The following is an 11,776-nucleotide window of genomic DNA, read 5'->3' as shown; positions in this document are numbered from 1 at the left end:
CACAAATGCTGATAGTTCCATTAAAAAGACCAGTTTGGATTCGAATACGATTAAATAAAATAATATATTTTATATTATTTTATTCATATAACACATAGGGTTGCCAAAAGTAGGGTCGCCAAATTTGGCGATTTATTCGAATTTTGGCCTGGTTGCGTTAATACGTAAGTACCTAATATACCAATGATATAGAAGATCTCAAATTATACACAGAAAAAATTATTTCAGACAATCTTAGCACTTTTCTATATATAGTGGAATCTTGAACATTATAGTGTTCCACAACTGAACATGTGTTCCACAAATGACTGTTTCTCTCTTTTATACACGTTTTTTTTTTAATTGAATATTATAATACATTAGTTTTAGTTATTATTAATTATGAATTCTTAATGTGTTTATAAAATATCGGTTATAACATTTAATAACTATTTTTTATTTATTTAGGTTTAAACAACATAAGATTGAAGTACCACCAATACCAATTCCTCCCAGTGTTTTTGAAAAAATTAAATGTTCTTTTGTTATGCATTTTAAAACCAAAGTGTCTGAAAGTAAGAATTTTTAAATTAATTCAATATGTATAGTTTCTTATTTAATTCTGTTAAAGCTTTTGAATCAATTTTTAAATTTTTTTGATCTAGTAAATTAAAGTAGCTAAAAAAATATGCATTTTCCAATTTATAAATTGTTTATTTATTTATTTAATAATTAACAAATGCCCAAAAGATTGACTATGATGCCATTAAATTTATAAATTGTAAATGAAATAAGATTTTAACATATTGTTTTAAATAAAAATATTGTTTATTATTTCATAAAGCTTATAAGTGTGTAGCTAGCATTACAAATGTTGTGAATTAAAACAAAGAAAATGAATTATTCATTTAAAAAAATTCATTACAATGAATGAATTATAGATTATATATTTAATAAATTGTTCTTAAGCTTTTTTAAAATCCTCAAAACTGTTTTGTTTTCCATAATTTTCTTATTGCTTTATGTAAGTAGATTTTATTGTAGCCTTTATTATTAATATGACTCTTTTTAAAATAAATCTTATGAATATAACTATTTTTAAAATGACCCTTTCTAAAAATGTTTTATTTCAGTTCATCATAATTTTCACACATATTTTATTTAAAGTATAATTGTATAAAATAAGTTTTCTGAATCTAATTTGTTTGAAGTGTGTCATTGCTTGAAAATTTGATAATATTTTTTGGAGAAAAAAAATAAAAGAAATAATAAATGAAATGGAAAGTTGAATTCTATGATTATTTTTAAAACATGTAAATAACATGTATTGAATCTATTGTAATTAAAATTCGCAGTTATGTTTACGTGTTATAAATTCATGACCTTGGAGTGGTTGAGTAATTGGTTGAAAATTATATATCTTTCTAAAGCTCTTAAGTTTTTCTATAAATAATTTTTATAAATTATATAGTAAAAACTATTTTCCGACAAAGTTCTTTTTGGAATTTAAATTTATTTAATATAGAACAATCTAAACTATACATAGTCAAGAATACATTTTTATAATTCGTCTTTACACATATTTGTTAAGTTCTTAAATTCATGTTCTTGCAAATCTATGTTCTGAAAGATAAATTGAAGAACAGAATTTGCTGATTAAATTACTTCATATTGAACCACAAGTTTTTCTTTCTACATAATAATGATTGTTTTAAACCATTTAATTTTTCAGATATTGACTAGTGGTACCACAGAGCAATGTAGATAATATTAAACAGATCTTCCCTTTCTTTCTTTTCTTCCATCTTTGATCTTTTTCTTCCTTTCTTTAATGTGTTATTTTTAAATTGAATTTGTTTAATCAGTTCATGTGCAAGTACCACAAGTTCGTACAACCGTCCCGCATCGTAAATATTTAAAAATAAATTTATTTTTTAAATGTTTTATTTGTCATTTATCTACATTAATGAATTTTTTTAAGTTGATTAATGGAAAATTAAATTGCACTGAACAAAATATTTACGTTAATTTTTTATTGTATGAAGTAAGTTTTTATCTTTGTTTGATGATCTATTTTCTGAATCTACAACGGTCCCGAGATATTGTTTTGTTTTATAAATAATATAACAAGAATAATACTAGCAATATAGCTATTTACTGTTTAATTTTATTATTATTTAAGACATTAGTAATATAGATAAAATTTGATTATTTTTCATTTACGACTAAAATTGTTTATGTATAAAAGTAATATTTATTAATGGCTAAAATTATCTATGTATAAAAGTAATATTTGTTAAAAAACATTTGCTATTCAGCAGCTGAATATTAAGTATACAACCGATTTTTCGACTAAGTATTCTGTATTCAGCTATGTAGAATTTTCCTTCAAAATTAACTGTTAGGAAAATGAAAAAATAACAAATGTATATACTCTGCATTTTGTAGTCTTTCTGTAAACTAATTTTTTTCTCAAAATAGTTAATAAATATCGAAAATAAATCAATTATTTTTAATGATGCTGAAATTTATTTATGTAAGTAAAATTTATTGATATACTCTATATGTATAGTACAAAAATTAAAGGATTTCAAAATTAAAGGTTGTAATTTTTTCTGTTTTAATCAATTTTACAATAGAATGTTTAATTTTTTTTTCTTTTCTAGGTGAAAATCAGACTTTGTCACTGACAAAAACTTTGTCATATCAGGGATTACCTCCTCAAATTTCGTCACTAGTTGGCCATGTTAGCTTACCCAATCAAGATGATCTTGTTCAGACAAGCATTTTGCAAGCACATGTTTGGGACGCTGATCAGAAAAAGCTTCCCAAGAAAGTAGATATTTTGCGACCTGGACACATTTTCCGTAGAGATTATGGTATTCGAAATAAAAAAAAGATGTGAGCATATTTCTATATATTTTTAAAATGCATTTAAATTCATAGCACAGTGGTGGAATAGATCTTAAAAGTACTTGTTTCCAACTCTAGCTTTCCAAAGCTTCAGATACTAGCTTTTAATTTTCCATATTTATGAAGAGAATGAGTTTTATTAACATCTGTCCCTGAGTTTTATTCATCCCCTAACACCTTCCCAGCTCTTGATAGAAAACGGGGTATTACCTTCTTGAAGATAAATCTCTTGTGATGCACAGAAGAGAAAAGAAGTAATACATACTTGAAAGGCACCCAGGCCATATAGAGTTGTGATTTAATATGTATGCCCGGTATCGTATAAAAAAAAAATGTTAATGATGGCAAAGCAATTTGCGCTAACTATTTAATTTCGGTGAAAATTATGCATTTTTGTTCTACTTTTATTTAAAAATGTGGTTTTATTTCTGAAAAATAATATTAATAGAAAAATATCCTACTTAAAATATTCTGCTTTGTAAAGACTATTTAAAAAAAAATTGTTATATATATTTATAAAATCCTTTACTATCACATATTTAAACAATCATACTATGGAAATACTTTGAAACCTCCAATTGTTAACAATAGTTTTTCCTGACTTTCGAGATATTCTTTTTTAGTTGACAAAAATTGGTTTCTGTCATTATAATTCAGTGAAAGATTAATGCTTAGCTTAAAAAATCCCCTACAATTTTATTATAATCATAACTAACCACAACACAATTTAGTTTCTTCAGAAGGCTGTTCTTTTAATTGTGCATTATTGATAAGAACCTAAAGATTTTACTATTACTAAATAACTATTAAAATTTTTAATGTTATGGTCAAAGTAATAAATCCAGTTATTAACATATGGTATAACTGGTGGATATTATCAATTACTATGTCATTTGGTCATTATATAAAAAATTTACATTAATCTCACATTATACATTTGTTAATTATACTGTCTAATGAAGTTAAGGAATTATTAAAGGTATATTATGTGTATATTAAAATTCTTTTGTCATAAAAAATATTACCATAGGGAATACTGGGCAAGTGTATGTTGGGCAATGGCCTATATGACAAGTATAAGGCAATAATAATTTATTATGTTAGTTTTATCTTTATTTCTTAATGGAGTAATTCCTTAGACTTTTTAATAATTATTAATATTTTTTTCTTCTTCTGTTTCTTCTTAGAGCTGCTACGCTAGAGAAATTAACGAACTTATGTGACTGTGCTACTGGAAAATATCCAACGTGTTTTGATAGAGCCAAGCACATTGATAATTCAGCTGATGTAACTGTTTCAAGAAGTAAATGCTGTTCCTATTAATTCTTTGACCATCTTCAAAAACATTTTTTTTAAAACTTTGTCTAAATTTTTTTATTTTCTGAGACTAGGTACTCCAAATTAAGTATGTTATTTGTGCTTTAAAAACTTAGTAACAATGCTGATTGTTCTGAATTTTTTTTCTTTTCTTAAAATGCTATTATTAGAAATAAGTAAAGACGTATGGAATCTTTATTTATTTATCTGTTTTTATTTATTGGAAATAAATAAAGACATATTAAAAGGCATATTATTAAAAGGTGCTATTATTAGGAATAAATAAAGACATATAGAAATAAATAAATAACATTTAAAAGATGTATTCATTATTGTAAATTACAAAAAGAAAAAAAAAAGAATATTATGTTTAATTATGTGTGAATCTAAAATTCATCAACATTTATTGCTTAATATTTCTAAATATTTTGCACTAATTTTTAATTAATTGAATAATATGATATACTAAGTACGTGTAAGATTTATTCTAAAAAAGTAAAATTTCTTCAATGAAAAAAAAATTATTTGCCCAGAAATAATTTTTAGTAAAGAAAAAGATTTCTCTAAAATAACAGTTTTAATGCAGTGAATTTGAAATTATTTTTATTTTTTAGGTAATGAATTTATTAGATTTAAATTACCTTGTGATATGCTATTAACATCAAGGGAACCTTTAAAAAGATTTGCATCAATTGATGAAGTTATGAGTACTCAAAAACAAGCTGTCCCTAATATCTATCCAATTAAGCACACGTTAGATCTTGAGAAAATAGAAGATACTCCTACTGTTTTAAGTGAGTACCAATTATTTATATTTCTGATAATTTCATATTTGTTATAACAGTTCTTAATGAAACTGGTTTTTATAAATATGTGAATAATATTTTTCTTGTAAATTTTATTAACTTTTAATTGTCAATGGAAAGATATTAGATATTTTTCTGTCTATAATTTGCATTGCCATCTGCTTATATTTTTAGAAAATACAAAAAAATAAATAAAATAATGGTGGGTTTTATTTACATAAATGTGAGAAACAGTAAATAGTGTGGAATCAAAGAAGAGAGGCCATCACAATGGGCTATTTTCTCTAGTGCTTTATGCATTTGTTCATTTGATCCTTTCTCATCAAGGCCGGTAGTAGGAACCCTCCAATACTGCAGCGGGAAGCGTGGTGGCTCAGGGGATAGAGCGTTCACCTTACAATAAGATGAACTGAGTTCAAAATGCAGCGATGGCTGGTCAAATTCCGCACCCACCTCGCACCTGCCTGATTGCTGACATAAAATATGCTCAGTGGCAGACGGATCATGGATTAGAGTACCCTTATCATTAGGCTAATCGTGGGTGATTTTTGTGGTTTTCCTTCCCAAATATCACAAATGTGGTTTAGTTCCATCAAAAAGTCTCCACAAAGGCAAAACTCCTCCCAATATTTGATCCAGGGCTTTCCTTATCTTCTGGATTGGGTTTAAAATTACAAGGCTTTAGAGTTGAACATGGGTAGTCATAAACTCAAATTTGAGTTAGTTCCATCAAAAAGACCTCCACAAAGGCAAAACTTCTTCCAATATTTGATCCAGGAGTTTCCTTTTCTTCTGGATTAGGTTTAAAATTACAAGGCTTTAGAGTTGAACATTGGTAGTCATAAACTCAAATTTGGGTTAGTTCCATCAAAAAGTTCTCCACGAAGGTAAAATTTCTCCTAATATTTTATCCAAAAGTTACCCTATCTTCTGGATCGGGCTCAAAATTAAAAGGCTACGAAGTTGAACATGGGTAGTCATAAACTCAAATTTGGGTCGTCTGTTCAACGACGGTTATAGAATACTGCAGCGGGAGCCGTGGTGGCTCAAGTGATAAAGCGTTTGCGTTTCAATCATGTGAACCGGGTTTGAATCCCAGCAACGGCTGGTCGATACGGATTCTTCACCCAGCCCGTATCAACCACAATGCTAGATGGATAATGGGTTTTTCCTCTCCAAGTAACGCAAATGCGGTTTAGCTCCATCAAAAAGTCCTCTGTGAATGCAAATTTCTCCCAATACTTGATCCAGGTTCAAAATTACAAGGCTATTAGGTTGAACATTAGTAGTCGTAAACCCAAAATTGAATCGGCAGTTCAACGACAGTTATTAAATAAAATACTGCAGCAGGAGCTGTAGATTATTACAGCATCTGCAGATTATTTTCATCTTAGTTTTATATTTTAAACTTGGAGGATCCGCTCCCTGCTTATTCCGCTCTCTAACCTTAGTTGCTTTTCATTCCTTATCCTTTATTTCTTCTTAAACATCAATATTTTCCACAAAAAGACTGAGTATTTTGATTTCAGTTATTGTACCTTAATGTAAGAATATTTTGTTAATGTGTTAAATATAATGAAATCGATAATTTCTAGATTTTAAAAATAAATATCTTTGATTTAAAAATATTAACTGAAGGAATGCGGATTGTGAGACTCAATAAAAAGAGATAAAAGCAAAGTAATTTTACTCATTGAAGAGACTTGTAACATTTCTGATAGGGAATGGTTTTTATCGCTATTTATTAAGTTTTTTTTTATTTTTAAACAATTCACAAATTATCCTATCAGCAGGACGAATTCCAACTCTATAGTTGCATTTCAGCGGACAGTAGATTCATCAACATGGTTTTTTCTTTTACTACAAGTTTAACAGTTAATAATTTTCAAACTAATTGTCGAGTCGAGTTTATTTCGTCATATTCCCTATACTTTTCTCTACACATCTTTGTAATTTCAAGTTTATAGGTTGTATAGATTTTAAGCAGCAATGTTACATAACGAAATGTAATATTAAGCAAAAAAAATAAATAAATTTGTTTATTTCTAATGAGCTGCACAATCAGTCTTCCCGATGAGCAGACCTAGTGTGTTCTCCAGAAGTGGTATCCACTCTTTCAGGACCACCACAATGGATGAGATACCGTTGGCCATGTTAATTTGGACGTCTAGTTTCTGCCATACTAGATGGCAGCACCAACACTCTATTTGGATGCTAAAGTGCACTAGGAATTTTTAATTTTGCCGGAAATGCCAAGAGCCAATAAGGCACTCTAGGGATCTTTTACATGCCGCATAATCATACGACATGGCCGCTGAGGATTTTCTGTATCCCGAAAATCCACTGTCTGGGCCGGGGATCGAACCCGCAGACTTGGGCTCAGAAGGCCGAAGACAAACCAACTGCGCCACCCAGCCACAAAAAAAAAAAGTAAAACAGTCAATGGAAAAGTAAATAAATAAAAAGCTTTTAAAATTGCAATAACTTTCGAACAAACTGGAATTTTGAAAAGGAAAAAAAAATTGTGTGCTACTTTCATAAACAAATGTGGCATTTTCAGCATGCCAAATTTCAACTCTGTCCTCATTCCTGTTACCCATATATTTTTTTGAACAAGTTTAACATTTGATAATTATTGAAAAAATTATCAATTGTTAATTTGTTTATTCCATTCTAATCCCTGTACATATTTCTGCACACCTTAGTAATTTCATAAAATAAAGTCTTATAGTTTTTACATAGCAAAACAAAATGTAACCTTAAGTTGAACACCTAAAACAGGTCCATGGCTCTTAAGAGATTTTAGTATAGAGAAAAAAAAACCAATGGAAGGAAGGGAAAGTGCTGAGACTTCTTTTTAAAATATCTCTAAACTTGTTTCTAATAAAAATTGAGCTGAATTGAGAGAACATTCTAACGAACAAAAATAAAAATTTCATTACTAGATTACAGGTTTAACTATATGGGGTATAGGTTAACTGTACAACTTAATAGGTTTTTAGTATTTTGTATACTAAAATAATGACATAAAAATTCTGTATGTAAAGTCCTTATCTCTGTAAATTTTTCTACTTGAATGTTAGATAAATATGATATTATTTTCTCTGGCTGACTACATTGAAGTTGTTGGCAAATTGGAATTTATGAAGATACTGCAGCCTATTCATTTCGTGAAATCTGCTACCGGGTTGATGAGTTAATGTATGCAAAATTTATAAATTTGGTTATTTATAAACTCAGGAGCTCAAGTTTATTGCTAATTCTTTACAGTTGATAAAATTTGAAATATTCCATCTACCCTCTCATTAAATAGAAAAATTGTTTCAAAAATCAACTTAATTTTTAGGGATTAAGCTTAGTGAATTTTGTTTTATCAATCAATTAACATCCCAAAAATCTTTTAACCTCAGTTTTCTGGAGAAAAAAAATGGTTTTATAAATGGTAAATTTGATTTCTTTTTTTTCAATATGACTAATTTATTTTTAGCTGTAGAAAGCAATAAAAAAATTTAATTAAAAAGCACAAAAAAACTAACTTTAAAGTTTTACAAATAATGGGTCTTATCAATCCTCTATTGTGTTAAACTGTTAAATAGCAATCGAATTTTTTCAAACCATATTTGTGAATAATCAAAATGTTACTCTTTTAAAAGCATCAGCAATATTTTTTTCCCTCCTTGTATTTCAGGAAGTTTACTTCTTCAGATAATTACCCTCCAAAAAAGCCTAAGTACTTTGCTGATGTTACTTCTTTTTTTTATTGCTTCTCTCTATTTTTATCATAGATATAAAACACAATTTGATTTTTTTACGCTGAATGCCCAATAGCCAGGGTTCGTGTTGTCCTTAAAAAATTTAACAAGAGGTCGCTAAAATATTCAATAAATTTGTCTTCCTCACCACGATCATTATTTTCCAAATAAATTTATCTAGTTACGAAATCTTTTTTTTTTTTTATTTTAAAATGAAAACTAATAAAAAGATATAAATAAACTTTTTTATTTACAATATCGACAGCAGTTTTTTAAATTTTTAAGGATTATACAATTCTTTATAATGTTTGTGTTTAATGTAATATAATCACAGTGCTTTTGCCATTAAACTCAACATTTTCAACAATTCTAATATGTGATTAGTATCTTGATGTTTCCAAAGTACTGTAGAAACTTGGCTATCATCAGTAAATTCTGGATTTAGGATACTAAAATCTAGATTTTATAAAATTATTTTACTTTACTTTAGTTTCCAGATAATGTATCACCCTTGTAATAGTTGTCCATATTAACGATAAATAAAAGATTAAATAATAGTTATACAAAAATAAATAATGAAATATTTAAACTCTAAGTGTACGATGCAAGAAAATCAAAAATAGAAAATTTTGTTTTTAATTCTTTCTTCCAACTTTATAACCTCCTGTTCACTTCTTTGATGCAGAAAATCTTAGTATTCTACAACTATATTTTCAAATTTATATAAAAATTGCAGCAATGAAATCATGAAAATGTATGCTTTTAAAAAAAATATATCTTGAGAAAGAAAAATTGTAAGAATTTCTTTATGGATATTTGCAGAAGGCTCTAATAAAGTACATTTTGAAGAGTCCAGCTTTAGCTAAAATAAATAATAATTTTAATGTTATGATCAATTTTTAGAAAAATTATTTCTCTGTTTTTTTAACAACTTTGAATAATTTTGCTAACTTGAGCTTTCCGGTAAGTTCAATTGCTTATAGTCAGGCTTTTATTAAATGCATGTTTAATTTGTAATACAAAAGCATTTTCTAACTTTTAAAATTATCATTTATTCAAATAAGTGTTTAGTATATATATAATATTTTTCATATATAATATTATAATATTCATATATAATATTAATATTTTTTAAAATTATTTCTAGCATCTAATACATCACACTCTGGTCATCTCCATACACTTTTTATCGCTCAGAAATCATTTGGATTTTGGTTTCCAAAACAGTTACTAGCCAGAGCTATTGCCACATGCTTTTCTTTTTCTGCTTTAAAAGCAAGGGAATTATATGGGGTAAGTTAATTTTTGCACTTTTTAGAACTTTGCATCTTATTATGTTTACATACATGATGTTCGATAATAATTATTATTTATTTTTAAAATTCCTGAAAAAATTGATATAAAAAATATGCACTTCAAATTAATATTTAAGTGCAAGAAATAAGAAACACTATGAAAATTTAATGAATCGCTGCTGAGGCAAGGGAAACTGAAAAGGCCAAAACCTGTTTGTTTGCTGAAGATAACAGAGAAGAGTTGAAAAATGATTATTAGAAATATCTTCAAGTTGCACGAGACAATCAAACTGGTTTTGATGTTCTCAGTCTTCAAGTAGTAATATTCAATATTGTTTGTTGTAGTTTTTGTATTTTCCACACTTCAATACTAATTTGCTATCATTAAGTGTTTACTTTTTTGATTTCCCTTTAATGAAGAATTCTAGAAATATGCTATGAGGGCTAAAGTTATGAAACAATCAGTATTAAGGTTAATTAGAATTTGATATATCCTTTTGTTTATTATTGCAAGTTTGCTTTCATGTACTAATACATTTGTACAAATAAAAGTGCATTATAATTATTTGCACAAATAATACAAATAATAATTTGTATTATTAAAAAATAAGTACATTATAATAATTTATACAAATAAAAGTACAAATACATTTGTACTTTTGTGCATGAGATCTTTTTTACATGAAGGTACTTTATCAAATTATACCATAATTTAATATTTCATTAACAGCAGAATTTTCCATTTGCTCACATTTAAAAACATTTTTTTTTTTAAATATTGCTCATGGATTAATGTATTTCCTAACTGAATTTTTTCATGTTTTGACCTGTAATTTCTTAGCAACAATTTTCAAAACAGCTTTTATTTTTGGTTTACTAACATGGTAATCTTTTCTAAAATTGTTTATTTTATCAGGAAAATGTATCTGTTCTACCAGAACCAGTTTGTGTGCAGTGTGCTTACATGGACTTGAAGACCTTCAATTTCATTGCTTATCAGCTGAACACTTTAGATCTTGACCATAATGATGGTGTGAAAAATCAGGTCTGGGTCGATGAACCTTTAAACCTTTTCCATGCAATTACTGAGAAAAATGGTATTGAAAAATACAATCCTGTTGTTTTTAGTAAATTGCTGGCTTTGTATTTAAATGGTTTAGTACCATAAGAGCTGTTAATGCTTATTTAATGTATTGAAATAAAATGTTTTAGATAAAAAATATGGTAATTATTTTAAAGGTGATGTATATTCTTTTGAGAGTTTCCTTTGTTGTCTTTTCATAAGCATATTTTTTGTTCAGTGTGAAGGAAAACAACTTTAAATTTAATCACAAGTTTAAATTTTGATGAATATTGTCCTATTAAATTTCACTGTAACTAAGCAAAATTATTACAAATATGTAAAAAAAAAACAAAAACAAAAAACAAGCATAATCAAATGTGAGATGGTATTTGGCAAACATTTTATGGAATTTTTTTATAACACTGAACTCATTTCAAATTGATTCAATATAAGAAAATGGGCATCATATTTTTCAAAAATACTCATAGAAGCCTAGAAACATTTATAAAAAAATTTTTGTTTCCAAAATCTATATTATATAAAACGCTAATACGTATGTATCAATAAAACCGATGATATTTCTTTTCTCGCGTTGGCAACAGTTTTCATTTTTAATTGATAGGATTCGGCGTGCAAGAGCACGTAGTGATC

The 11,776-nt window shown here is 27.1% G+C and overlaps 1 protein-coding gene across 1 annotated transcript in view; it reads left to right on the top strand.

Annotated features, from left to right (window-relative positions):
- LOC107450305 (mitochondrial ribosomal protein L37) overlaps window positions 1-11,487 on the top strand; it is a 16,837-nt gene extending 5,350 nt beyond the window's left edge. The window contains exons 2-7 of the mRNA XM_016066066.3: window positions 448-554; window positions 2,646-2,880; window positions 4,080-4,195; window positions 4,824-5,003; window positions 9,915-10,060; window positions 10,979-11,487. Of these exons, the coding sequence (XP_015921552.2) occupies window positions 448-554; window positions 2,646-2,880; window positions 4,080-4,195; window positions 4,824-5,003; window positions 9,915-10,060; window positions 10,979-11,230 (1,036 nt within the window). The 3' untranslated portion in view covers window positions 11,231-11,487. The remainder of the gene's footprint in view (window positions 1-447; window positions 555-2,645; window positions 2,881-4,079; window positions 4,196-4,823; window positions 5,004-9,914; window positions 10,061-10,978) is intronic.
- The last annotated feature ends 289 nt before the right edge of the window (window positions 11,488-11,776 follow it).

This window comes from Parasteatoda tepidariorum, chromosome 5 (assembly GCF_043381705.1).
Source record: "Parasteatoda tepidariorum isolate YZ-2023 chromosome 5, CAS_Ptep_4.0, whole genome shotgun sequence".
Taxonomy (NCBI): domain Eukaryota; kingdom Metazoa; phylum Arthropoda; class Arachnida; order Araneae; family Theridiidae; genus Parasteatoda; species Parasteatoda tepidariorum.
Note: the sequence above shows the minus strand (reverse complement) of the source record. Positions and strands in the feature narration are given on the sequence as shown.